The sequence below is a fragment of the Myxine glutinosa genome, chromosome 10, assembly GCF_964187855.1.
Source record: "Myxine glutinosa chromosome 10, kmMyxGlut1.1, whole genome shotgun sequence".
In the NCBI taxonomy this organism is placed as follows: domain Eukaryota; kingdom Metazoa; phylum Chordata; class Myxini; order Myxiniformes; family Myxinidae; genus Myxine; species Myxine glutinosa.
The window spans coordinates 83,597,692-83,624,442 of record NC_136270.1 but is presented as its reverse complement, the minus strand read 5'-3'; the positions used below and the strand labels follow the sequence as shown (position 1 = coordinate 83,624,442).

The window sequence follows — 26,751 nt, the reverse complement described above, 5'->3', positions numbered from 1 at the left end:
GAGGTACAGGGGGCAGGGGGATTTGGGGGGCCTCTACTACTCTAATGTCCCGGGCCTTGTTAAACAGAAATCCGGCCCTGCAGAGGGTGTAAGACCAGAAAGGAGGAGGAGGAGGAGGAGGAGGAGGAGGAGGAAGAGGAAGAAGAAGAAGCCAGAGACTACTAACCTGTCTGCGATGGCAAAGTGATAGGCCCATAGACTCAGATTCATAGCAGGAGTTTCCAGTGATCTTGAAGACCTTGGTTTCCACAGCGTCAAGCTGAGCTAGGTATGAAGTAGGGGAGCCAGACCAGAGGGGCGAGCTATATTCAATCAAGCTGTGGATGAAGGTTTTGAGGACACCATCATCCATCCTCGATCATACCATGTCCAAAACCATTATCTTATCTATCCTCGTTAACACCCCAACCCCACCTCCTTCCAAATACACATTTTTTCCTTCCCGAGTGTCCTGCATTCATCCTGTCCACTCCGTTCCTGCCTCCCATTCCTCCCCACACTAATTGTTTGTCCACGTTCTATTTTGTTCTTCAACTCCATTATTGGTGTTTCCCTCTCTCTCTCTCTACTGTTTCTTTTGTTCTGGTGTGACCACTCGGTGTTCTAGCTCTTACACAAGCCTCGAGACTCTACATAAAAAGAGCTCAGGTGTGCCAAGAAAGGACTCTGCACGATGCAAGATAGCCATAATTCCAAGTGCTTGACCAGCTTGTGATTGTGTCAAGGTCTGAAGAGGGTGAAGACACTGCTGCCTGTCTATCTGAAGGATGAGGAATGTTACAGCAGAGGGTGGAGTCGTCAGCAAATATATAAAAGGGATTTTCCAAAGAGTCAGAGAGATCATTTATGAAGATCAGGAATAGGACTGGTCCCATGACACTGCTTTGGGGAACTCCAACCTTGACAGGAAGAGGAGATCAAAGGATTCCGTTGAAAGCCACATGTTGGCTATGAGAGTGCAAGAGATCCACAACTCAAGAGGGAAGTTGGCCTTGGATAAGTTTAAGAGAGTTTGGAAAGCAATGTGGGATGCCCGACTATCAAAAGCTCGAGATATGTCTAGAGAAGGCCCTGATCTCATGTCTGGTATTGAGCGCCCCATCCATTGTTGGGGAAAGTAGTAGCAGCATGTCCAAGGTGGAATGGCCCATTCTGAATCCGAATTTTCGAATTGGTGATCAGAGATGAGGCTGTTCGAGAAAAGGGATGATTTCATGTCAACTGTGATGGTGGATTCCATGACCATGCTGATGATTCACAGTAAGCCGATAGGACTGTAGTTAAGGGGATCCGTGTTTGCCCCTTTTTACCCAGTGCACGCAAAGTGAAAAGCAGGGTTAAGCAATTGGTTCGTGTCTGTCTTGTCAATTTATGATCGTCAGTGTATGATCGATGAACATCTTATTTAAATGTAATGTTATATTTTGAACACTAATCAGAACATGAATATGAAGAGAAGCCTTTCGTTTTACAGTACTTTGTCTCTGAATTTGTCCCAATCACACATGCACGGAGTAGTGAGATCATTTTTAAGCGGTGAAGCCGCTTCAATTTTGGCTATGTCCGTCTGTCAAAAATGAAGAAGAACCTTTCTAACCAACCTTAATTATATAGGGTTCTAACCAACCTTAATTCTATAGGGTTCTAACCAACCTTAATTCCATAGGGTTCTAACCAACCTTAATTCTATAGGGTTCTAACCAACCTTAATTCTATAGGGTTCTAACCAACCTTAATTCTATAGGGTTCTAACCAACCTTAATTATATAGGGTTCTAACCAACCTTAATTCTATAGGGTTTTAACCAACCTTAATTCTATAGGGTTCTAACCAACCTTAATTCTATAGGGTTCTAACCAACCTTAATTCTATAGGGTTCTAACCAACCTTAATTCTATAGGGTTCTAACCAACCTTAATTCTATAGGGTTCTAACTAACCTTAATTCTATAGGGTTCTAACCAACCTTAATTCTATAGGGTTCTAACCAACCTTAATTCTATAGGGTTCTAACCAACCTTAATTCTATAGGGTTCTAACCAACCTTAATTCTATCGGGTTCTAACCAACCTTTCTAACCAACCTTAATTCTATAGGGTTCTAACCAACCTTTCTAACCAACCTTAATTCTATAGGGTTCTAACCAACCTTAATTCTATAGGGTTCTAACCAACCTTAATTCTATAGGGTTCTAACCAACCTTAATTCTATAGGGTTCTAACCAACCTTAATTCTATAGGGTTCTAACCAACCTTAATTCTATAGGGTTCTAACCAACCTTAATTATATAGGGTTCTAACCAACCTTAATTCTATAGGGTTCTAACCAACCTTTCTAACCAACCTTAATTCTATAGGGTTCTAACCAACCTTAATTCTGCATGTACAGGTAATTCTAATGGGTTACAAAGAGTAATTCTAAGGGGTTCTAAAGGGTAATTCTAATGTTTTCTAAAGGGCAATTATTGCGGTTCTAAAGGGTAATTATTACGGTTGTAAAGGGCAATTCTAAAGGGTTTCGTTCCTTTCTCGGCTTTGCCTATTTCATATTTAAAATGGCAAACTGAACTGCTACCTACAGACACAGGTGCGATTTTTTTTAATTTTTTTTTGCTCTGCAGTCAATCAAAATTGAAAATCATTCCAAACAGGAAACTTGGTGTTTTTGAGGATGTCATAATGGGCACAAACAGGCATGAACTAATGTAATGCGTTAGATTGGGGGATGTAATGGACACTGCAGAAAATGGCAGTAAACTCCATAATTAATTTGTTTATACGACTTTTACAGTCTTTATTTCATTTAAATTGAATGATATACTTGAACACTGGAGAACACAAATCACCTGTCATAATACTTCCATGAACACCCAGTTTTGGAGAACTTCAATTTAACTAAAGGTTCAATGGGGGATGGTGTATAAGGGTGGTATTTGTGACTGCTGCTGGATTAACTACTTCCATAGGACTAAACTCTTGAATTTTTTTTTTTTTAACGTATATTTTCATGGAAATCGAACCTACGAGACAGCTCGAAGGGAAGTGCGTGACCTCTGCACCACCCTAGCAGACCTAGTTATTAAGCAGTCCATTATATTTTCCCGTAATAGTGCTGGCATCGATTGTAGATCAAACCAAGGAGCGAAGGCAGATTGGTCCCTCCCTAAATAGGTTTTTACTATCCCCAGTTTCCAGAAGCTTCACATCATGTCTAATACTGTTGTCTTCAGCTGGATTTAGAGCTGACAAGGTAGCACGGTAGCCTAACTCACAATTCAACCGTCTCATCTGGATTAGAGTCCCTCTCGGGAGACCACGAGCCGTCATCCTAGTGTTTTGCAGACATGTTGTTGCATCAATGAGTATGCCGTCCTTCGGAGGAAACTTTTGTATTGTCTGTCCCTTTGTGGATGTTGAAGTTCACATGGTGCTCTTCAAAAGGAGTAGGCCATTGTGTGCTGCAAAGCTGTCAATCTAAATGTCAATCCTCTTTCTACTTTGTCACCAAACAAATTAAAAAATTGATTCAGCTAATTACACTTTTTATTGCTGGCATGATGCTCTCATGTGAATAGGCATGATGAGATGAGAATAGGCATTGCTCAAGCATGATGACAAGAGCTTGACCTACCTCGGAGAGAGAGTGACGATAGCTGTTGTCCTGGAATGGTGATCCTGCAAATTGGGCGATGGGGAACATGCACACAATCGATTATTTCATTGGGCTGGACATATCCTACCCAGAATTAAGTGGAAGACCAAACAACAAAAGTTTTATACTCGACAATCAAATAATACCAATAACAGCATGGACTGGATATATGTGATTGAAATGCATAAAATAATTAAGTTAGAGTACTGATAATCAATTTAAGAACTTTTGGGTGATCATGGTCTGTGACGAGAGGTGTCATACTCATCCTTGAGCCCATCTCGTCGAGGTTTTATTCTGAACCTGAGAATAAAGTATCACTCTGGTGCTTTACTTGTTTCTTCTTCTTTTTTTCTGGTGTAAAGCGCCAGAAAAAAAATTCTGGCGCTTTACAAGTGATGTTGCAACGAGGAGTATTCTTTCCTTTGGGGGTTATGTTAAGTCAAATGTGCTGTGGACTATCTTATGCTAACCGATGTTAAAGATTCTCGGTACCTTTTTTAAAGAGTAGGACATTGTGTGCCTCTATTGTGGCCAAATTCCTGCCCTAACTGCTAATGCCAAGGGTTACCACCTAGTCTGTTCTCTGCCTAGATATTGCTTTGGCAGCACCAATACTCTGGAAAATAATATGATCATTTGAATATATGAAGACTGCGTCCACATGATACAAGGCCTGTTAATTATTCAGCTCAATATAAGCAGGGAATTTGGCCAGGCCAATGGCGCACAATGGCCTAAAAAGATAGTGGCCTATTAATTTGTTTTAAATATACAACCTAAGTGTGTACAATGATGGTACGTTCCAAGAGGCAGCATCCCCTGCTCGCTCTCCACCACATTGGTAGTTACCCTGCGCTCGTGAAGTGAAAAGCAGGGTTAAGCAATCAGTTGCGCGCGTACGTTTGGATCTTTAAAATGTGCAATTTATTAATTTATTTATTTTAATTAATTTGGGGAGGATTTTTGAAATTCACTTTCTCAGGAAGTGTTGGTCTGATTGACACAAAATTTTGCAACAAAGGAGTGCCTCCTCCTGTAATAATTATGACATGTTTTTAGTGATAATAATGACATCATAGGCCATGTGGTACGCCATCTTGGAAAAACGTTGCACCTCTATATCTATGAAACCGCTCACTGGAAAACATTGAAACATAGGTTCATTGTCAAGTACTCCCCCTGGGGAATATGATACGTTAATGATGTCATCAGTGCCTTCATTATGACGTCATAATTTGACAAGTGCAACGCTTTATCCGATTTGTTTGAAATTTTTATTTTCTCTGCACCTGTTAGTCCAATTGACACAATTTTCACCATCGGAGCACCTCCTGTAGAATTTATAGTGATAACTATGACGTCATAAGTCCCGTGATACAGGCACCATCTTGGAAAAACTTTGCACCTCTATCTCCGAAACTGCGCCATTGAAAAAATTGAAATGTGGCTCGTTAACGATGACGTCATTGGTGCCTTAATTATGACGTCATACTTCGACAAGTACAACACTTAGTCTGATAAGTTTGAAATTTCTTGACCATTATCTACGCAATTATATTCGAGAATGTAAGTAAGCGTGTGAGGTCATTGGTCACGTGGTCTGGCAGCTATATTACATCAAAGAAAAAAACCCTTAAATAAACAGAAGCATTGGCTCGCACTAAGTTGGCTGTGCAGGGTAAGTATTCTATGAATACCATCTAGTTTGTTTCTGTTTTACTTTGTCTGCCCCACACGTCCTTGGATTGAACCTACATTGTACAACTCAATAGCAAGGACACCACAAACAAAGCTATCCTGTCATGCAAACATTAATAATAATAATAATAATAATAATAATAATTCATTTATTTTGTATAGCGCTTTTCCAGAAGCCCAAACGCGCTTTGACAGAGTGGAAAACATAATGCATAACAATACATGAAAACAACAATTGCAAAAAGACAAGAATCAAGAAAACAAACAGCAGCGATATACGGCATATATATAAGACAAGAATCAAAAAGACAAGACAAGAATCAATAGGGAAATATTTAAAGCAAAAGGAGGGAGAAGGAGAAGAGATAGTCAGGGGTTAAATGCTGTGGGTTGAATGTTGAATGCAGCGTTGAACAGGTGGGTCTTTAGTGATGTTTTGAATGTGGTGAGTGAGGAGGAGTCTCTGATGGTGTGAGGTAGTGAGTTCCAGAGGGTGGGAGCAGCGATGGAGAAGGCCCTGTCCCCCCAGGATCTGAATTTGGTCCGGATGGAGGGGGTCAGGAGGTTGGTACCAGCAGAGCGGAGGTTGCGGGTGGGAGTGTGTCTGGAGAGGAGGTCAGCCAGGTAGGATGGGGCCAGGTTATGGAGGGCTTTGTATGTCAAGAGGAGGATTTTGTACTGGATTCTCTGGGGGATGGGGAGCCAGTGAAGCTTGTAAAGGACGGGGGTGATGTGGTCACGGGTCCGGGAATGAGTGAGTAGACGGGCAGCGGAGTTCTGAATGTATTGGAGTTTATTGGTGATTTTTGAGGGTGAACCATAGAGGAGGCTATTGCAGTAGTCCAGACGGGAGGTGATGAAGGCGTGGATGAGGGTTTCTGCAGCCGTGGAGGAGAGGGATGAGCGGAGACGGGCAATGTTTTTCAGGTGAAAGAAGGCTGACTTTGTGATCTGTTTAGTGTATTTGTCGAAGGAAAGGGTTTGGTCAAAGATGACGCCAAGATTCCGGATGTGAGGGGAGGTGGATACTGGGATACCGTCGATGTTGAGGGCAAAGTTATGGGTGGATTTTGTGAGCGTTTTTGGGCCAATGATGATTATTTCAGATTTATCACAGTTAAGCTTGAGGAAGTTGATTTGAAGCCAGGATTTTATTTCAGTGATGCAGTTTGTCAGGATAGAGTGGGTGTCGGTGGAGACGGACTTGGTGGAGATGAAAAGCTGGATGTCATCGGCGAAGCAGTGGAATTGGAGACCATGACGGCGGATTAAGTGACCGAGCGGGGACAGGTAAAGGATGAAGAGGAGGGGGCCAAGAACTGAACCTTGGGGGACACCTTGGGGGAGGGGAGCAGTGGGGGATTTGCAGTTATTGATGGAGATGAACTGGCATCTGTCAGAGAGGTATGATTTAATCCAAGAGAGGGCAGTGCCGGTGACGTTAAAGGTGGATTCAAGTCGGGTGAGGAGGATAGTGTGATCGATGGTGTCAAAGGCAGCGCTGAGGTCGAGGAGGACGAGAATGTTGAGGTTGCCAGCGTCAGAGGAGAGGAGAAGGTCGTTGGTGATTTTGAGGAGAGCAGTTTCAGTACTGTGGTTGGAGCGGAATCCGGATTGGAATGTTTCATACAAGTTATTGGCAGAGAGATGATGTTTGAGTTGAGTGGCTACAGCGCGTTCCAAAACTTTTGACAGAAAGGGTAGGTTGGAGATGGGTCTGAAGTTGTTTAGGGTGTCAGGGTTTAGACCAGGTTTTTTTAGAATGGGGGTAACAGCAGCAATTTTGAGGGAAGGTGGGACGATGCCTGTAGACAGGGAGGAGTTTATTGTTGCAATGATAAGTGGAGAGAGAGCAGGGAGGGAGGCTTTGACAAAGCTGGAGGGGATGGGGTCAAGAGTGCAGGTGGCAGTTTTCATTCCTATGAGGAGTTCAGAGAGGTCAGTAGGAGAGATTGGGGAGAACCGAGACAGGGGATGGCAGGACAAGGGGGGGCAGGTGGTTGGAGGGGGAGCGGGTGCGGCGGTGGTCAAGCTGTTGTAGATGTTGTCAATTTTGCGTTGGAAGAAAGAGAGGAAGGAGATGCAGTTGTCTACTGTGAATGACTGGGTGGTGGTGTTCAGGGGGCGGAGGAGTTTGTTTATTGTCGAGAAGAGTGCTTTTGGGTTTCCGGAGCCAGAGTGGATAATTTGAGAGTAGTAGGCAGAGCGGGCGCGGGAGAGGGCATCTTTGTAGTGTTGTATGTGGTCCTTGTAGGCTTGGGAGTGAACTGTGAGACCCGTTTTATTGCGGAGTCTTTCAAGTTGGCGAGCACGAGTTTTCATCAGGTGGAGTTCAGGGGTAAACCAGGGAGCAGAATGGGTGAAAGAAACTGTTTTGGTTTTTACAGGCGCAAGCTGGTCAAGGCAGGAGGAGAGAGTGTGGTTGTAGTAGTCAGTGAGGTCGGAAGGGGTGTGGAGGTCAATGAAGGGAGAAGTGGACATTTTTTCAGAGAGGGTGGATGAGAATGAGGTAGGTGAAAGAGCGTTTAGCTTACGGAAGTTGATTGTGCGATAATGCCTTGGTGTTGAAAAATACGGACATTAACCACTATTTCCTGGACAAAGCCTTTATCTGTAAGGTATCTCCGTCAGGCTGAACAGCTTACGTGGTTGTGTCCTACTGATAGGCTGGACCTTCACATACCCAATTCAGCCACCAAGGTTCATCCGAATCCGTCCATAACTTTTTGAAATATCGTGCGATACTGTATATAGTTTTTGGCCCAATCTCTCAATGGTGAAGAAGCACTGAAAAAAATTCTAGTATCCAGATCTGGATCAAGATCTTCACCAAAATCAAATCAATTCGTCCTTGCCACACAGAAATAATAGATATAGGGAAGAATGAGACCAAGAGGAGAGCACGGTGGGTGACCCAGCTGGATACAGCCGCAAATTCTAAATCACATAAATGGAAAGGAAAACTAGGGGAAGAAGCAGAAATGGAACCCACAATAATAATAATATAAAGCATGACTTTGCAGAAAGCATGACAACATTTGTCCATCATTATCTGATAGTTACAGAAGAGAGACAGAAAATGAGGTTATGTAGCTAAAAGATCGAGTTAACCATACTGTATACAATCATAAAGTAGATGATGATGATCCACATTCAAGGCAAAGGTTGTCGAGTGAACCTTGAGTGGTTCTTGGCTGAGCTCAAACAGGTAATCTCCAACTTCTCTTCAAGAATCCCTCACTCTTCCTAAACAAGCCTTGAGGAACATTATTACATCTCATTCGGCATCGTTACAGAACGGTTGTCTCCCAAATTATGCAGAACCTTTTCTTTATAAGACACTATATCTTTTTCTTCTTCTCATCTTCCCTTTATAAGGGGTGAGTTCTGATGGCTCAAATCTTCTGCCTTACCTTGGCCATAATACTCCACTCCCCTCTGTCCTCAGCCAACTCGCTCCACTCTCCAACCACCCCTACCTTAGTGATATCCCTCCTCACGCAATCCTCCCATCTCAACCACGGTCTACCTCCTTTCCTCCTACCTTATTCCCTCAATATATCCGCTCTCTTTGTCATTCTCTCTTCCCCCATCCGCACCAAGTGTCCAGCCCATCTCAGCCAGTATTTCACCAATCTCCCCATCAAGCTCGTCTGCACACCAATCTCCTCTCCTCAGTTCATCCATCCTCCATCTATCCACCCTCTTCATTCCTGCAATCCTCCTGACCTAGTTGCTCTCACAAACCTGCAGCCTGTTGTCTCCATCATTGCCACCGCCTCCAGACCATAAAGGTAGGCCAGCGTTACACACGACATACAAGTTACATGAATACGTTTATTTAATTGTCATAACGGTTTTGGACGATGGGATAACCTTGCAGAAAAGCAGAACATCATTCCGGCTCAGCATGCTTTTGTGGGAGGAATCGCTTTGGCATGACATGCAATCCCCGATGAAAGAAACCCTCATGACTGAAGGTCGTTTGCTCTAGTAAGGGTGCAAGAGAGGAAGTGCAACTGCTGAAATAAAACCTCTGAATGAAAGGAATATTATATGTGCATCACCGCTCACCAGATCTTGAAGCTAAACAGACCCCAAGCCTAGTATTTCAATGGGAGACCTCCATGAACTGAAACTGACTCTGCTCGACTTTTTGAGATATAACCGTAGGTTTGATGACGGCAGGATATCCCTCTGAGCTATCAGATGCTGACTTTGTTCTACCGTGGAGTTGAATCTGACTAGTCCTCCTATTTTGATGGAGTACCAGCAGGGGGTGTTGCATTGGCAATTTGTTATTCAGATTATGACAAAGCTGGCTGTCTTGTCTGCAATCAAGTTGGATATATCGTATTCCATAGTGCCTATTAGAAAATAGTAGGCCACGGTCTGTTCAACAAATTTCTTACTTGCAGATTAAATACAGTATGCAAGTTGATAATTAAAAGGGAAACTGAACCTCAACTTCAAAAACTGAGTTACTGAATCTGATCCAAATATTTTGCTCGACATTGCGTCTCCAGAAGATAATTCCACTGTGCAAGGTCTGTCCAGGTGTGTGGATGAGTTGACAGATGTCACAGCAACCAATTCTCCATCCCTGGTCCTGAAGAATGTCGGCCCTCACTGCTCTTTTATCTATCTATAATTCCAGTAATCTCTGTGTGTGTGTATGTGTGTGTGTATGTCTGTGTGTCTGTGACCGCTGTTTCTCGACAACCACGGGTCCGATATACTTGAAACTTGCCAGGTATATTGCTGGGGACCTGAGGATGTGCCTTTTCAAGGTTTCATATTAATCGGAGAAGTAGTTACCGAGCTATGGCGATTTAGCCGTTCGCCGTTCGCTTTGGCTTTGCGAATGGACCAAACCATTTCATGTAAATAGAGGGGGGGGGGTTCTACCGTACTCGCAAGCCGTTCGCTTTGGCTTTGCGAATGGACCAAACCATTTCATGTAAATAGAGGGGGGGGTTCTGTGGTCGTTACTGCCACGTGGTTTCAAAGTTTTTTTTTGTTGTTGTTGTTTGCACGCATGTTTTTTTGCACCCACGTACGGGCACGCCCTAGTAATTACAATTCTGAATGCAAATGTGGGAAGAAAATTCCATCTACCTCCGCTAAGCTCACTCTGTTATAATGCCGAGAGAACTTGATGCAAACATTTTTTTAAAACAAAAAAACTGGATTTTGTGGAGGAATTTTGTAATCGGCATTGAAGCTAACAAAGAAACAAATTGTGGTGTGTGGCAATGTTGCAGGCAGGAAGAAGCAAGTTTACAAGGTGTCGGTGCAGTTTGTTCCTTACCGTGTCTCCTCGCCCTCCAAAAGCTTACGGTACGTTGCGATTTCAACATCCAGCGCCATCTTCACATTCAGCAGGTCCTGGTAGTCACGAACGTGCTTGGCCATGTCTTCCTTGAGCCTTCGGATGTCTTCTTCCATTTGGATGATGGTGTTTTGATAGCCATCGACTTCCGAAGCATACCGTTCTTCCACGTCACGAATCTGTCTTTCCATCGATTCATTCTGGCGGACAAAAGGAAAACTAGTATAAGCAAATGATAGAGTATGCCGGAAAGAAATTCAAAGCCGAAAGTTTTTAAAATCGCTATTTGTTTCAAAATTGAGTACAGTAATCTCAATATATGGAAGGGTTACGTTCCTTAAAACCCTCCCGTTAGGTGGGATTTCCGTATATCTAATTTAATTATCCCATATACTCCCATTAAACAAGCGGAGATAGGTTCCTACGGAACAAAATCTTGGCTGTACGATGGAGAAAATTATTTTAAAACTATAAAAACCAATTGAAAATCAAGGAAATTGTAAAAAAAAAATTACCGCAATAAACCTTATTAAAATAGCATGCCTCAAGACTGAGGGGTGGCAGGCTCATCGACATCCTCGGAAGAGGTGACAAACTGAGGAGTGGCAGGTTGATTGATATTAGGGTCATCCACGTGTTCTGAAGAGGTGGCTGGATAAGGTGTGTTACTTGTTGAGCACTGGTGTTGGCTTAGCGGTTAGGGTGCCGGCTTGGGATCCTAGGATCCTGGGTTCGAATCCCGGTCGATCGCTGAATTAACGCCAGGGGGGTTGACTCAGCCTGCCATCCTTCTGAGGTCGGCAAATTGAGTACCAGCTTGTTGGGATGAATGATCCCGGTGTGTACCCCGATTTAGAATAGGTACACCGTATCCCTGCGCATCGTAAGAGGCGACCAATGGTTGGCGTCAGGAAGGGCATCCGGCCATAAAAACATTGCCTCAAACAGGGCACCATGATTGTCATGGGGCGCGCAAGGCTAACCCCCGCTCTAGCGGGGAAAATGGCCTTAAAACGATCTTTCATTCACTTGTTGAGCACTGGCTCTTATTTTGTCTTTAATTGTGCCCGCTGTGGAGGTAGCGAGGCCTAGCACTTTCACGATGTCACTCAGTTTTAAACCCTCGTCAAACCTCCTTAATACATCAAGTTTAACCTCTAAAGTAATTGCTTTATGAGCTCTCTTTGCACTGCCCCTGTCACTGGAGGGTCGCTTTACAGACATCATAAACAAGGTGAAGCCCTTTATAGTCTTGAACAAGTGTGGAAACCGAAGGGGCGTAAATCACACGGAACGCCCACCACGAAGGGAAGTGATGCATGGGGGCGCCATATGGTAAGTATGAAATGCTCTTTAGGTAAATAAAACACAGATCATGCATTTATATACTTTTTTTTTAAATCTCTTTGAAACGAAAAAAAAAAATTTGATGCAAAATTTCCGTTATAGAGATTCTTACATCCACATGTCAAAATGTAATTCCTAATTACTCCTTTCCATTTGTAGCAAATTTCCGGATATTGAATGTCCGTATAATCGAGGGATTACTGTACTTTCAACTTACTGCTCCTTTGAGAGCGTCGATCTCGCACTGCACGCTCTGCATTTGGCGGCGGTAGTCGTTCGCCTCCAGTTTGGCTTGACGCAGTGACTCGTTGTTCCGAGCTGCAGCCTCGCTCAGGTCAGCAAACTATTACAAACGACATGAGAACATAAGCACTTCACAAAATGCATCATCATGTTCAGAAACGGTATTGCAAACGAGTGATGGGGAAAAGGGGCTGCGCTTGCCTTTGGAAGGCAACCACGATGGGAATTGCACATTTGTTTTGAAGTTTATTTGAATCGTTTACCTTCACTATTCTCTGCACTTTACTGTTGCACATTTTGCACAATTTAATATTAATCAGACAAAAATGAATTGTACCAGAGTGCATCTGTATGTTAATAGTGTACTCTGTGATTTGTTGTCATGCAACCAATCCAAAGTGCCACATCATTATAGAGCGTATAATAATACAGGCAGTCATACTATAAATAGTGGTAGTGGTGGTAGTAATAGACCATTTTGAATTCATAAATGACTCCTAGGAGTTAAATACCACATGAAAGCCATGTATAAATCAAAGCTTTGCTGGGGAATGATACACCATGTAAAAAATTGTTGCAAGACTCCCATGTTTCATTTGGAAATTAATGCAGGACTCTGAATAAGGTAGTATGTGAACCTGGCACTTCTTCTTCTTTCATATACAGTACAAGGCTGCGGGGTAGCATCATTGGCCGAGGGTGAGGCTGTGCTGCTGATGTAGTGTCCCCTGCTGGTTAGGGCAGAAATTTGTAATTTGTGCAGGTGCCGGCGATAGCTCGCCTACTCTTCGTGAAGGACACCATAGGATCTTTAACGTCCACCAACTCATGTCAGTAGGCGGGACGCCTGCTTAGTGTCCATCCGAGGGACAGCACACACATTGATGAATCATCCTGCCTGGGATGGCAGTTTATAGCTGGGTCGGGATTCAAACCCAGGCTAGAAAGCGTAGAGGCGACTGTGAAACTGGCACTAATTCTCATACATTTAAGTCGAGGTACAAAGCTACAGCTCCCAAAAATGTTATATTACATTTTCGCTGTGTCACCTTTTTATATGATAACGATCCGGTAGAAATTGTACAGCCTGCCACCTTGCTCTAAATACTTGTGTGGATGTTATCTCAGGGAATGGTAATATACACAGCTGTGTCTCAAAGGGTGAGGGTCACGGTGGCCGACGTGAAAATTGCTGCTGACAAGAGATTGACATGAGCATAACAACACAGACATTTTAATGACCAGAGTTGGAGATGGGGTTTTTTGTCAGATGAAGGGCGAATTCATTGGTGAAACACCAGCGCAGTCATCTTCGGAGCCTTCCAATCACCCCTTTTAGAATGAGCACTCCTGAAATAATGTCGACTTTAGGAAAAAATCTTCACCTTGTTGCAGAATATCTGTGTGGAAGAATAATCTGAAATTGTGGGGGTGACCCCATTGAGGCATAATCCACAGGCACGGGACCAGTGGGTCTATTGATGGTATGGGCGTGGCGTGCGCTCGGTTGTTGGAGCCACGCCCCCTTAAGAGACGGGTGGAACTGGAAGTGATTTGCGTTATAAAAGATGCATGAGTTCCGGTCGGGTTTTAGTTCTGTTGAAATAAAGGAGTCTTGAAGAAGTGTTTCACCCTCTCGTTGTCCGCAACTCCTACATTGGTGACCCCGTGTTGCTCTTGAATGTTTTCGGAGCTTCAAACGAACATGGCGACAAGCGCAGTTTCGATTAAACTGCCGGAGTTTTGGGAACGACAAACTGCCGTTTGGTTCGCACAAGCTGAGGCCCAATTCGCCATTCGGAGTATTTCTGCTGATGACACGAAGTATTATTATGTAGTGTCTGCGCTCAGCGGCTCCACTGCGACCAGGGTGGTGAGCCTTCTCCAGGACCCTCCGAAGGGCGGCGATGTGCGCTACTGGGCCAACGCCTGCGTCGAGTGCCAACGCTCGAAGGTGCATCGCCATACCCAGGCCCCGTTGGCGCCATTCACAGTGCCCGAGCGACGGTTTGACCATGTTGACGTGGACCTGGTAGGGCCCCTCCCCCCCTCGCGGGGATTCACCCACCTCCTCACGATGGTCGATAGGACCACCAGGTGGCCAGAGGCCGTCCCGCTCACATCTACAACGTCCGCCGATGTGGCCCGGGCGTTCATCGGCACTTGGGTTGCCCGTTTTGGCGCCCCCTCGGACATCTCTTCAGCAGGGGCCCCCAGTTCACTTCAGAGCTCTGGGGTGCTGTTGCCCAGGGGTTGGGGGTAAAGCTCCATCGCACCACTGCATATCATCCCCAAGCTAATGGATTGTGTGAGAGGTTCCATCGCTCTATGAAAGCTGCTCTCAGGGCCAGCCTCCGGGATGACAGTTGGGCCGACAGACTCCCGTGGGTCATGTTGGGCCTCAGGACAGCCCCTAAGGAAGACCTCCAGTCCTCATCCGCTGAGCTCGTCTATGGCCAGCCGCTGCGGGTCCCGGGGAGTTCATGCCTGACGCCACAAGCCCCTGGTCCGCTGCCCGTCGGCGGTCGGTTCTCCGGGAGAATGCCAAGATGTTTGCACCAGTGCCCACATCTCAACATGGTTTGCCTCAGGCCCACGTCCCGCCAGATCTACGTACAGCGGAGTACGTCTTTGTTCGCCATGACGCACACCGGGGGCCGCTTCGGCCGCCTTACGACGGGCCTTTCCGCGTTCTGGAGGTCGGGGACAAGTCCTTCGTGGTCGACATCAGCGGCAAACCGAACCACCTTTCAGTGGACCGCCTCAAGCCGGCTCACTTGGACCGAGATCAGCCCCCTCGGTTGGCTCAACCCCCACGGCGGGGCCGTCCCCCGTCGGGTAAGTCCCTGGTTGGCCCGCCTACCGCCAAGCCGCTAACAGTCCCTGCTCGGGTCATCAGGGTTCGTTTCGGCCGGGTGGTTAAGGCCCCCCGAAAACTGACATTGCCCGTGTGAGTGAATTTTGGGGGGTTACCCCATTGAGGCATAATCCACAGGCACGGGACCAGTGGGTCTATTGATGGTATGGGCGTGGCGTGCGCTCGGTTGTTGCAGCCACGCCCCCTTAAGAGGCTGGGGCGGAAGTGATTTGAGTTATAAAAGATGCATGAGTTCCGGTCGGGTTTTAGTTCTGTTGAAATAAAGGAGCCTTGAACAAGTGAAGAAGTGTTTCACCCTCTCGTCCGCAACTCCTACAAAACTATACTGGTACCCGACTGCAAAGCCGCAATGAACCGGCGAAGCCAAAGCCTCTTGCCACTATTTTACCCATCACGATGGCATCAGTAGGTTAGGTAGTTGATAGGTCGGTGTAGGTACCGTACCCGGTAAGACTTGGTAAAAGAGAAGAGCAGACAGTCCTCCCCAATACCTACATACAATAAATGTCACAAGAAGCTTAAGGAAGTAACTATACGATGTGCTAGCTTAAGGCCTATTTTAAGAAATTTTAACTGGGCTTAACATACGTTTTCACAGTATGTGTGTAGTCTTCTAACTTCAGTCGCTGTCAGGACTGGCTCTCTCCGGGCACGGCGGCTTCCTCCACCAGAAGAAGTTAGCTTGCAGTAAGATCAGTGCCGACAGATCAGACGATAGCGCCGTTGCAACGGCAATGTGTGACTGTCGTTAATCAAACCGAGCTTTCTTTCTTGATGTAAACCGCTTATACCGTATTTCTGGCCGTGAAAAACTATCCCCTACGGCTGCGAGATTTCTAAAAAATAATTCTTCGTCAATTTTAGAATATTTGACGCCGTTTTCAGCGTCCGAAACGCGTAATAAGCTTTTTAAAAATATTTTTCAAATGCTCGAATCTCATTGGTTCCGGTGTTTGGTGACGATTTTCGTTGAAGATAACGAGGTTGGTCTTAACGTATTTTAATTACAAATTAGAGGTGGATAAGATTGTGAATCAAAGAAAGACGGGTGAAACAAACTCCTATTGAACTTTTTCACAATTGTTTTATGCAAACTTCCGCATCCGGTCGATGGCGGCCTCCATTGCATGATTTGGTTTTAGAAATATTTTTTCAAATGCTCGAATCTCATTGGTTCCGGTGTTTGGTGACGCTTTTCGTTGAAGATAACCAGGCCCGTGCGGGCCGAGGTTGGTCTTAAAGTATTTTAATAATAAATTGGAGGTGCATAAGATTGTGAATCAAACAAAGACGGGTGAAAGAAACTCCTGTTGAACGTTTTTCAATTTGTTATGCATACTTCCACATCCGCAAGATGGCGGCCTCCATTGAGCTTCGGAATTCTCAAGCCAAGGCATAATCTGGTTTTCGACATAATACGTACGCGTTTATTGACAACACCTGCTTCGCCGGCTACTATACTCCAAACTATACTCTGAGGTTTCTGGACTTCAGACCAAACTTTGGTGGGTTAAACCGGTTTTAAGAGCGCTCAGCCGTCCCTCTTCCCTCGGAGCATATTTCTGGTGGGCAGTAATTCTATTTGTCTGAAGGCCTTTGAGCTTCTGCATAGCCAGATGACATAGCCCGATCTAAGGGCCGTTTTGGATGCAGTGTCCATAATAATGTTCCTCTTTCCTTTTGGGATGCCTAAAAGGACGAGGCATTTGCTGAAAGATGTATTGTAAAATCCTCTACTACCTATTTCTACTGAAAAGTAGTTTACACACCATCCTCTATGTTCACAATCAGCTACCAGGTCTCCGTATTTGCCTTTCTTTCTGGCATATGCATTGGACAAGTTCTCCTCCATCGGGACTGTCAATTCAATAATGATGACATTCTTAATTACTGCCGAATAGATGGTGACATCAGGCCATTTGGCAGTTTCCGTAATTTGTGGAGGGAACACGATTGGCGTATGGTCTTCATCCATCAGAAACATCCAATCATTAGTCTTCTGTAGGATGTCCTGTGCTTCTACCTGTGGAGGTGGCAAAGCTTGGTTCCTGTAGGATGTACCATCAGCTGTACGGAATGCAATGGTGGGAATGGAGTTTGGCTTTGATACAATACTGGTCTTCTTATTTGCATCTTTGATATAAGGAGCCAGGCCTGATGCAATCGATCTTAGGGTTTGGTCATGACACCAGTTGTATCTGCCATTTTGGAGTGAGTAGCTGCACCCATTCAAGATGTGGAGCAGTGTGCAATGGTGATGATGGCACAGTTGACAGTCCAAGGTTGGTTTGGCCCCACAATCTTAGATTGGCTGGGGAAGGCAGTTGGTCGTGGATTGTTTGTAACATTGCTTCCAGCTTCATCTTGACCATTTCTCTGATGTTATAATCTTTCAAATCTTCGTAGATCAGCTTTCTGAGGAATCCTATGGGTTGACTGTGGATAATGGATATACGTGATCTGCTTCCCATCAATTTTGAGTTGGGGATCGTAGGCTATATATTGTATATGTCCTCCACATCTCTGCTCTGCATTTTGGGACAACTTTAGGACTTGCATTTAGAAGGCTTAGCTTTCATGGTTTGTGTCCACTGAAGGAACGTTTGAACCTTGTTGACGAGTTGTTGACATTCTTCTGGACTTTTTGCTACAAGAGTCAGGTCATCTGCATATGCAATGGCAGACGTTGTGATGTCTAATCCAGTCACAGTATCCGAGGTGGTTGGACTGGTCCAGCAGATCCAGGCAAAGATTGAAAACAGCCAAAAACAGGATAGTGGACAACCTTGGAAAACACCAATATAGCACCGTATCAAATCCGTTGTCCAGTCCTTGGTTTTCACAAATATAAACAGATCATAGCACTTGAACACGATCTTCCTGATATGAGCTGGAATATGGTACCACTCAAGTGCAAACTGTGTGAGCTTATGTGGCACAGTGCCATATGCGTTTTGTAGGTCAAGCCAGGTTGTCACGATCAGTTTTCCATTCTTTTCAACATTGAGGAGCATTTGAGTTAACGCCACCGTATGTTCTACACAGCCTGATATTTTTTCCATGAAACCCTTCTGAATGGATTTGTCAATATATTTATTGTCTGTCAGATACGCAAAGGTTCTTTGTGCAAGGATGCCCATTCCAAGGTTACTACTGGAATTGTTCAGTGTTAAGGGTCTTCAAAGGAATTCTTCAAGGCGATTCTTCAAGTTTGAACTAGAAAGTTGATAGAACACGATACCTCACACAGTGCTACACAAGGAAACTAGAACGGCACTTGATGGAGCACATACCTACCCCAGGCTGAACAGTTTACGTTTTGGATCCCACTGATAGGCCGGATCTGAATCCGGAACAAAACAAACTCTAATCAGCTTGTTCTTGTCACCTACCCAACTCACCCACCAAGTTTCATCCAAATCAGTCCACACCTTTTTGAGATATCGTGCAATATCATTTTCTATCTCTCAATTTTCTATCTATCGAGCTATCTCTCAATGGTGAAGAATCACTTAAAAATTTGATTAATCAAAAAATAAAAGTTTTTGCCAAAGCACTTGCTCACTATTGTGCCTAAATTTCAGCTTCCTAGCTCAAGGGTTGGCTGAGATATCACCCAGACAAAAACGAGACAACCTTAACCTTTGACATATAGTCAAAAACTAGAAGAGCACTCAGTAGAGAGCAATACCTCCACCTGGTTGGCCATATCACTCAATGGTGAAGAATCACTTTAAAAATTATTCTACGAGCTGGATCCAGATCCGGATCTTCACAAAAATTGAATCCATTCTTCCTCGTCACACACACAACCTGTCCAACAGGTTTCGTCCAAATCCATCCCCAACTTTTTGAGATATCCTGCTTTGTATCGTTTTTGGCCCTCACTCCCAATGGTGAAGAATCACTTAAAAAATTAAATATTTCTCATATCCAAATCCATATTCAGATCTTCACCAAAATCGAATCGTCCTTGCAAGACACACAACCAGTCCACCAAGTTTCGTCCAAATCCGTCCACAACTTTTTGGGATAACAGTTATACAGACAGACAGACACACGGAGACAGACAGGGGTGAAAACAACCTCCATCCACCTTTGGTGGCGGAGGTAAATATTGACAGCCTCACTTTTGTTTTTTGGAATCCTCTGGTAAAGTTTGACGAAGATAACTGAAAGCGTTCGTGAGTTATCGCACTCACAAAGAAACAAACGGGACAGACCGACACATGACGAATTTTTTTGTTTTTTTTTCATTTTCATCATAATGGACAGAGTTGAAAACAACCTCCGCCAACCTTCGGTGCCGGACGTAACTATTTGCTCGCAAACAACGATGGTTTGCACCGGTAACCACAAACCTTACAAAAGCCGCACGTAATTCACTACGATTCTGGCCCAGGTCTGTGGAACCCGTTGGCCACGACTGACGTTTCAACTGTAGCAGGAATTTGCAATTCGTTCAGGGTGTCGGCAATGACTCGCCCAGTCTTTGTGAAAGACGTTGTGGAATCTTTAGCATCCACCGATAACAAAGGCGAGTGTGCATACCATGAAGCTATCCTGCCAGTCCGCTCACTTACAAAACTCGTGCATCATGCAGCTCATTCACTTTTTTGGAATTATCTTTGATAAATTATATAAATAATAATTATTTGATTTACTAAATTTTTTATTTTTTTTTGTAAATTTTTGTTTTTGTAAATTTTTGTAAAGTAATACAAAATAGTTTGTTTTTTTTTACATTTTTTATTTTAAAAAATTATTAAATAAAAACTTTATATATTTTTATATAAAAATATATAATTAAATTTTTATATTAAAAAAAACTATAAAATTTATTTATCTATTTTAAATATTTATTTATTTTTATAAATAAAATAACAAATTCCTGCTCCCATCAACAGAGGGCACCACATCAGCCGCACAGCTGCAGCTTTATCTGGTTATGCTTTCTGCTTTCGGAATTGAAGACGGTGAACACCTGCTTATACAAAATGCGTTTATCAAGCGTTTACCTTCTTGATATCCGATAGTGATCAAGGAACTCGTTTGTTGGATTTTATTTAAAGGTTTTAAATTAAAATACCTCGGTTTGCCTTCCCCTTGAATTATATTTGTCCAAATACCCAATGTCCTCATGTCTTGTTGTACCCGAGCCCTCCTACAACGTCGGAGATGGGACATATTGAAATGAGCTCCGACCGACCGATCATCCGTCCACATTTTTCAAAAACCGTTGAACCTTTAGCTTTCATATTGCAGATATCTATTCCCCATGGCATTATCTCAACCTGATTAAATCACGGCTGTGATTGGCTGAATTCTGTTGCCATGGCAACCATCTCGGTAACTCGTTCAAGATTTCACTTTCACATTACACACATGTCTATTCCTCATACCACCCAAAAGGCGGGTCCACAAAGTCAGAAATTCACAGAGGGAGATGTGGAATAGTAATGGAGCACCTTGGACTTGTACCACTCCTCGGCTTCAGACACGTTTTTAGCGGCGATGGATTCGTACTCTGCACGCATGTCTCGCAGAGCACCGGTGAGATCGGGTCTTGACATATCTGCTTCAATGTGCAACTCCTGCATCTGCAGGTTGCGCAGTTCCTGTGGGACGAGATAAATGTTGGCATGTAATTACAAGCGCTATTGGGAAAAGGTTCAACTGGAGGAGGTGATGGTGTTTGGAGATGTGCTCCAGTGTGATGAGGTGTGTTTGGTAAAAATAAGGTTCAACTGGAGGAGGTGATGGTGTTTGGAGATGTGCTCCAGTGTGATGAGGTGTGTTTGGTAAAAATAAAAGGTTCAATTGGAGGAGGTGATGGTGTTTGGAGATGTGCTCCAGTGTGATGGTGTGTTTGGTAAAAATAAAAGGTTCAATTGGAGGAGGTGATGGTGTTTGGAGATGTGCTCCAGTGTGATGGTGTGTTTGGTAAAAATAAAAGGTTCAATTGGAGGAGGTGATGGTGTTTGGAGATGTGCTCCAGTGTGATGAGGTGTGTTTGGTAAAAATAAAAGGTTCAATTGGAGGAGGTGATGGTGTTTGGAGATGTGCTCCAGTGTGATGAGGTGTGTTTGGTAAAAAGAAAAGGTTCAATTGGAGGAGGTGATGGTGTTTGGAGATGTGCTCCAGTCTGATGAGGTGTGTTTGGTGAAAAAGAAAAGGTTCAATTGGAGGAGGTGATGGTGTTTGGAGATGTGCTCCAGTGTGATGAGGTGTGTTCGGTAAAAAGAAAAGGTCATCAGCTTCATCGAATGTTGAAGGATAAAAGGTGCTGAAAGGGAAGGTGTTGGTCTCGCACCTCCTCATGCAGCTTCTTGAGGAAGATGATCTCCTCTTGCAGAGCCTCGATCTTTCGTTCCAGCTCGATACGCGCCATCGTTGCGTCATCCACGTCCTACAGGAGACGCGTCGAATCAGGTCCAAAAAGGTTCAACAATATGTTGACAGTCATTGCCCTCCTCCCTTTGCTTTCATCAATGGTGAGAACTGTTATATACTTAGCTCATGGACGTACACACCTGAGCGGTAATCATACACTGTATATTTGGCTTCCCGGAACACGTTTTGAAGCAAAAGTGGGTAGTTTGAATAAGAGGTAACCAAGAATCTATCAAGAGCACCGTTTTGATGTTATTGCATCTGGGACACCTGTGTACAATTGGTTAACAAATACACAGCAGATCGATCGTGAATGCCTTGTGCCACACCTGGCGTCTGGCACACCTGTGTACATTCGGTTAAGTACAAACACACAGCAGATCGATCGTGAATGCCTTGTGCCACACCTGGCGGAAAGCCTGCAGGTTCTTCTCGGCTTGTTCCCGCAGATCGGCCTCCTCCAACAACCTGGACGTGAAGGAGAAGAGGGGCAAGGTGATACCTGAATATTATCATCGTTATCTACCTTTAATTTGTCTGGACTATGAAGGCAAAGATAACCATTAGTAAAGTGGCAAACAGGAGACCAAAGGGACCTGCTTTGCTTCGTTTTGTGACAGGTGTGCGTTTGGTGCTGTCACGTGACTTTAAAACGTTGGACGGACGTGCGTTTGTGGAAACGCAGACAGGTGAACGAACACCTGGACGGTGCGACGACGCGCGCGTCCCGCAGGACTCACTTGTGGCGCAGTTTCTCGAGCTCGTCGATGAGGTTTTGTCTCTCGACGTCTCCCCGGGATTTCAGGGTGTTCAGCTCCTCCATCTGGCGCCTCAACTCGCGGATCTCGTCCTCGTACATGGCGGCGAGACGCGACGGGTCCTTCCCCTTGAGCTGCGCCAACTCCAGGCTCAGCTGCTTGTTCTGCTGCTCCAGGTAGCGCACCTTGTCGATGTACATGGCGAATCGGTCGTTCAGCTCCTGCATCTCGGCCTTTTCGTTGGAACGCGTGGCGCGAAAATCGGCGTTTACCGCATCGGCGACCTTGAAGTCCACCGCGTCCAATCCACACATGGAGCTCGCCGAAGAGCGCAGAGGACCCGTGGACCTGACGGCGACGAAGCTGCGGCCGAAGCCGAAGGGAGAGCCGCCGAGACCGAAGGAGCGAGAGGAGCGGGCGCTAGTCCCCGACGTGTAGGAGCGCGACGAGAAGGAGCGTGGAGCGCCGCTCACGACTCCGAAGGTGCGCCGGTACGACGAGGACCGTGTGGAGGAGGCCATGGCAATGAACGACGGGTGACGCGGATTCCAGGTGCGGGAAGAGTGCCTGAACCTACAGGTGACTCGAGGTGCGGGAAGATTGCCTGAACCTACAGGTGACACTGACTCGAGGTGCGGGAAGATTGCCTGAACCTACAGGTGACACTGACTCGAGGTGCGGGAAGATTGCCTGAAACGACAGGTGACACGGACTCGAGCTGTGGGACATTCGAGGGTCGAAGAGGCTAATATAGCAGAAGTTTGGATCAAACGCTCCGCCCCCTTCGCTCTAAGTGGCCCCGCCCCTTCGCTCCTGCCTCGCTCATCAGTTTTTTTACATCGTTGTATTTTAAACAATCGCGCAGTCAACACATCAATGTTGGGATTTCTCCAGCGGGAATTGCTTTCCTTTGCTTGAAAGAACTTTTTATCAACTTTTACAACAGGTGCTGATTAGAAAATCAATTTTTGGCGGGAATATATTTATCTGTCACAAAGCATCATGTAATTGTTGGAGGGGAGAACTTTTTCATCCTTGTACAGTGTTGGGGTAGAGGGGTAATGCATGTAAAATTTCCGAAAATGATGTTACATGACAGCGCTTCTCCCATTGAACTAACCTAATGGCTTGAATACGTCAAATTAATATAAATCTGTGAATTTCGTGTTTTACAATTAGTGAACTGATTATGAAACAATGGTTGAATCTCAGGTTGTCCTTGTATCGCATTTGACTTGTACCTAACCTTTATCCATCCACCTGAATAAACGTCAATTGTTTGTCCTGCTTAGGCGTGGTCATTGTTTACAGGGCGTGGTCATTGTTTACAGGGCGTGGTCATTGTTTACAGGGCGTGGTCATTGTTTACAGGGCGTGGTCATTGTTTACAGGGCGTGGTCATTGTTTACAGGGCATGGTCATTGTTTACAGGGCATGGTCATTGTTTACAGGGCATGGTCATTGTTTACAGGGCGTTCTCATTGTTTACAGGGCGTGGTCATTGTTTACAGGGCGTGGTCATTGTTTACAGGGTGTGGGTATTGTTTACAGGGCGTGGGCATTGTTTACAGGGCGTTCTCATTGTTTACAGGCTGTGGTCATTGTTTACAGGGTGTGGGCATTGTTTACAGGGCGTGGTCATTGTTTACAGGGCGTGGTCATTGTTTATAGGGCGTTCTCATTGTTTACAGGGTGTGGTCATTGTTTTCAGGGCGTGGTCATTGTTTACAGGGCGTGGTCATTGTTTACAGGGCGTTCTCATTGTTTACAGGGTGTGGTCATTGTTTTCAGGGTGTGCTCATTGTTTTCAGGGTGTGCTCATTGTTTTCAGGGTGTGCTCATTGTTTACAGGGCGTCGCCATGGCCTGTAAACTTTTAATCCTTTTTAAAGGCTTTTTCAAATTTTAAAGGTGCTCAAAGCACAGTCAAGTGCGAGCCGAGGCGAAGTCGGGTCGTCGCTGAGGTGCTTTCGGGGCGTGGCCAAAGAGCTTTCAGGGCGTGGTCATGCTGCATGCACAGAAACATGATGAGCACTCATTCGGATCGGATAAAGGCAACTCGAGCAAGGGGTCGTTCGCTTGTTTCCCGTGCGACGGCACGCAGAGCCTTTTGTGGGCGCCACCCATGGAGGCAACGAAGCAGAATTCAGACCGTCACACAATATGATCTTCCTATTGATTGTGTGTGTGTGTGTGTGTGTGTGTGTGTGTGTGTGTGTGTGTGTGTGTGTGTGTGTGTGTGTGTGTGTGTGTGTGTCCACCTTGCATTAAACAGTTTAATGAGAACTCCAGATGGCAAGGCATATGTTTAATTTAACACAAATACCAATTGCTATCTCGAATTCTCATCAAAAATGTCCATCCTCAATTTTAATCAACTCCCTCCCAATTTCCCCCTTTCACTACCTTCCTTTGTGTATTCATTGCTCCATGCTCGCCATTCGTCACTAGGGACTCCCTCCCCCACTCCTGCCCGTTTGTTTCCACTCCAGGGTCGTGGAACCCTGTTCACCCGAACGTGGTGCGGCTGCCATAGCAACCGGAGTGTGAGGCATCGCAGACCACGCCCAAGCGAGCGTCGTTGCGCTTCACCGGCACAGCCTGGGAACGACGAGCAAAGTGCCAACTATCCGTGAACATCAAGACAACTGCACCAAACAACCCCAGCGCTGCACATGTCCTCAGGGTACCCCATCGCACCCCTTTCGTATCTACAGTCGTGGCCAAAAATATTGGCACCCTTGCACTTTTTTCAAATGATGCACCATTTCTTCCAGAAAATTGATGAAATTAAATAATCTTTTGGTATCCACAAATGTATTTCTTTGGTTTGCAGTGGAACAAAACAAAAAAAGCTGAAAAAATTACTAAATCTTAGCTTATTCCACACAGAAATCCTAACATAGTCTGGACAATATTATCGGCACCTTTTAGAAGTTGTTAGAAATAATTTGATTTCAAGCAGGTGATTCTCCTTTACTTTGGAATTGAACTCACCTGTGGTGAGTTGCAGGTGCCTGCAATATAAAAAAAAAATCACTCATTCAACCTGTTTGAATGGAGAAAAGGAGTCATTCTGCTGTTTTGTGTCACTGTGTGTACATGGAGAAAAGAAGGAAAACCAGAGAATTGTCTGAGGAGGTCAGACACACGATTGTAGCCAAACACAGACAATCTCAAGGCTACATGTCCATCTCCAGAGAGCTTGATGTTCCTGTGTCCACCATACACAACATTATCAGGAAGTTTAAGGCCCATGGCACTTGACAAAATTTGATTGAAGATTGCAGAGAAGGATTGTTCAAATGGTGGAGAAAGCACCTCGATCAACTGCCAAACAGATTCAAGCTGACCTTCAGATACAAGATATGACAGTATCAACCCCCACCATTCGTCGCCAACTCAATGAAAGGTGGTTCTGTGGCAGGAGACCCAGGAGGACCCCACTGCTTTGACAGAGACATAAGAAAGCCTGACTGGAGATTTCCAAAACACACCGGAACAAGCCAAAATCCTTCTGGGAGAATGTCCTGTGAACATATGAGGCCAAATTAGAGCTTTTTAGTACAGCACATCATCTCTATGTTTACAGTAAACAAAATAAAGCCTTCAAAGAAAAGAACACCTTCCCTACAGTCAAACATGGAGGAGGTTCAGTGACGTTTTGGGGTTGCCGTGCTGCCTCTGGCACTGGGTACCTTGAATGTGTGCATGGCATCATGAAATCAGGAGATTTCCAAGGCAATTTGGAGCGCAATGTTCAACCCAGTGTCAGAAAGCTGGGTCTCCGTCGAAGGTCATGGGTCTTGCAGCAGGACAATGACCCCAAACACACTTCACAAAGCACCCAGGAATGGTTCAAGACAAAACGCTGGACTGTTCTAAAGTGGCCAGCAGTGAGTCCAGATCTAAATCCCATTGAACACATGTGGGGAGATCTGAAAACAGCAGTTGGGAGAAGGCACCCTTCACATCTGGGAGAACTGGAGCAATTTGCACAGGAAGAGTGGGCCAAACTGCCAGTAGAGAGGTGTAGGAAGCTCATTCATGGCTACAGGAAGCGCTTGACTGCAGTTATTTTGTCCAAAGGCTGTGCTACAAAATATTAAGTCTAGAGTGTCAATAATTTTGTCAACGGCATTTAGTTTTTATTTCCTGATTTAAAAGGATATATTAAGTTCTGAATCAAAAACAAAGGTTCTGTAATATTAACAGTGAAATAAAGAATTGTGGAGACCGAATACTTTTGTCAATTTCAACTTATTTTCAGAGAAAATTATGAGTTATTTGAAAACTGTGCAAGGGTGCCAATATTTTTGTCCACAACTGTATAAACCAACCAGATGAATCTATATTCGAGCTGATTAAAATCGTGAGTGCTTATTCTAAACAATTTCATTTGTCTTTCGTGGGTTTATCTCCATATTAAATACTAGAGAGGCTGCCCCCG

At 44.7% G+C, this 26,751-nt stretch overlaps 1 protein-coding gene and 1 long non-coding RNA gene across 3 annotated transcripts in view; one reads left to right on the top strand and one right to left on the bottom strand.

Moving 5' to 3' along the window:
• Positions 1-23,025, bottom strand: part of VIM (vimentin) — a 31,095-nt gene extending 8,070 nt beyond the window's left edge. Inside the window, exons 1-7 of one of the 2 annotated variants that reach the window (XM_068126627.2) lie at positions 22,285-23,025; positions 21,952-22,012; positions 21,465-21,560; positions 20,620-20,769; positions 12,248-12,373; positions 10,663-10,883; positions 3,630-3,673 (exon numbers count right to left, since the gene is read on the bottom strand). In XM_068126627.2, coding sequence (XP_067982728.2) covers positions 3,630-3,673; positions 10,663-10,883; positions 12,248-12,373; positions 20,620-20,769; positions 21,465-21,560; positions 21,952-22,012; positions 22,285-22,823 — 1,237 coding nt within the window. In that variant the 5' untranslated portion in view covers positions 22,824-23,025. The remainder of the gene's footprint in view (positions 1-3,629; positions 3,674-10,662; positions 10,884-12,247; positions 12,374-20,619; positions 20,770-21,464; positions 21,561-21,951; positions 22,013-22,284) is intronic. The other variant, XM_078785835.1, reaches the window with a different exon arrangement.
• LOC137434028 (uncharacterized) lies at positions 9,026-24,916 on the top strand. The gene is made up of 3 exons (XR_010985775.2): positions 9,026-9,145; positions 10,616-10,691; positions 24,794-24,916. It is a non-coding gene; the product is annotated as an uncharacterized LOC137434028 (long non-coding RNA).
• The last annotated feature ends 1,835 nt before the right edge of the window (positions 24,917-26,751 follow it).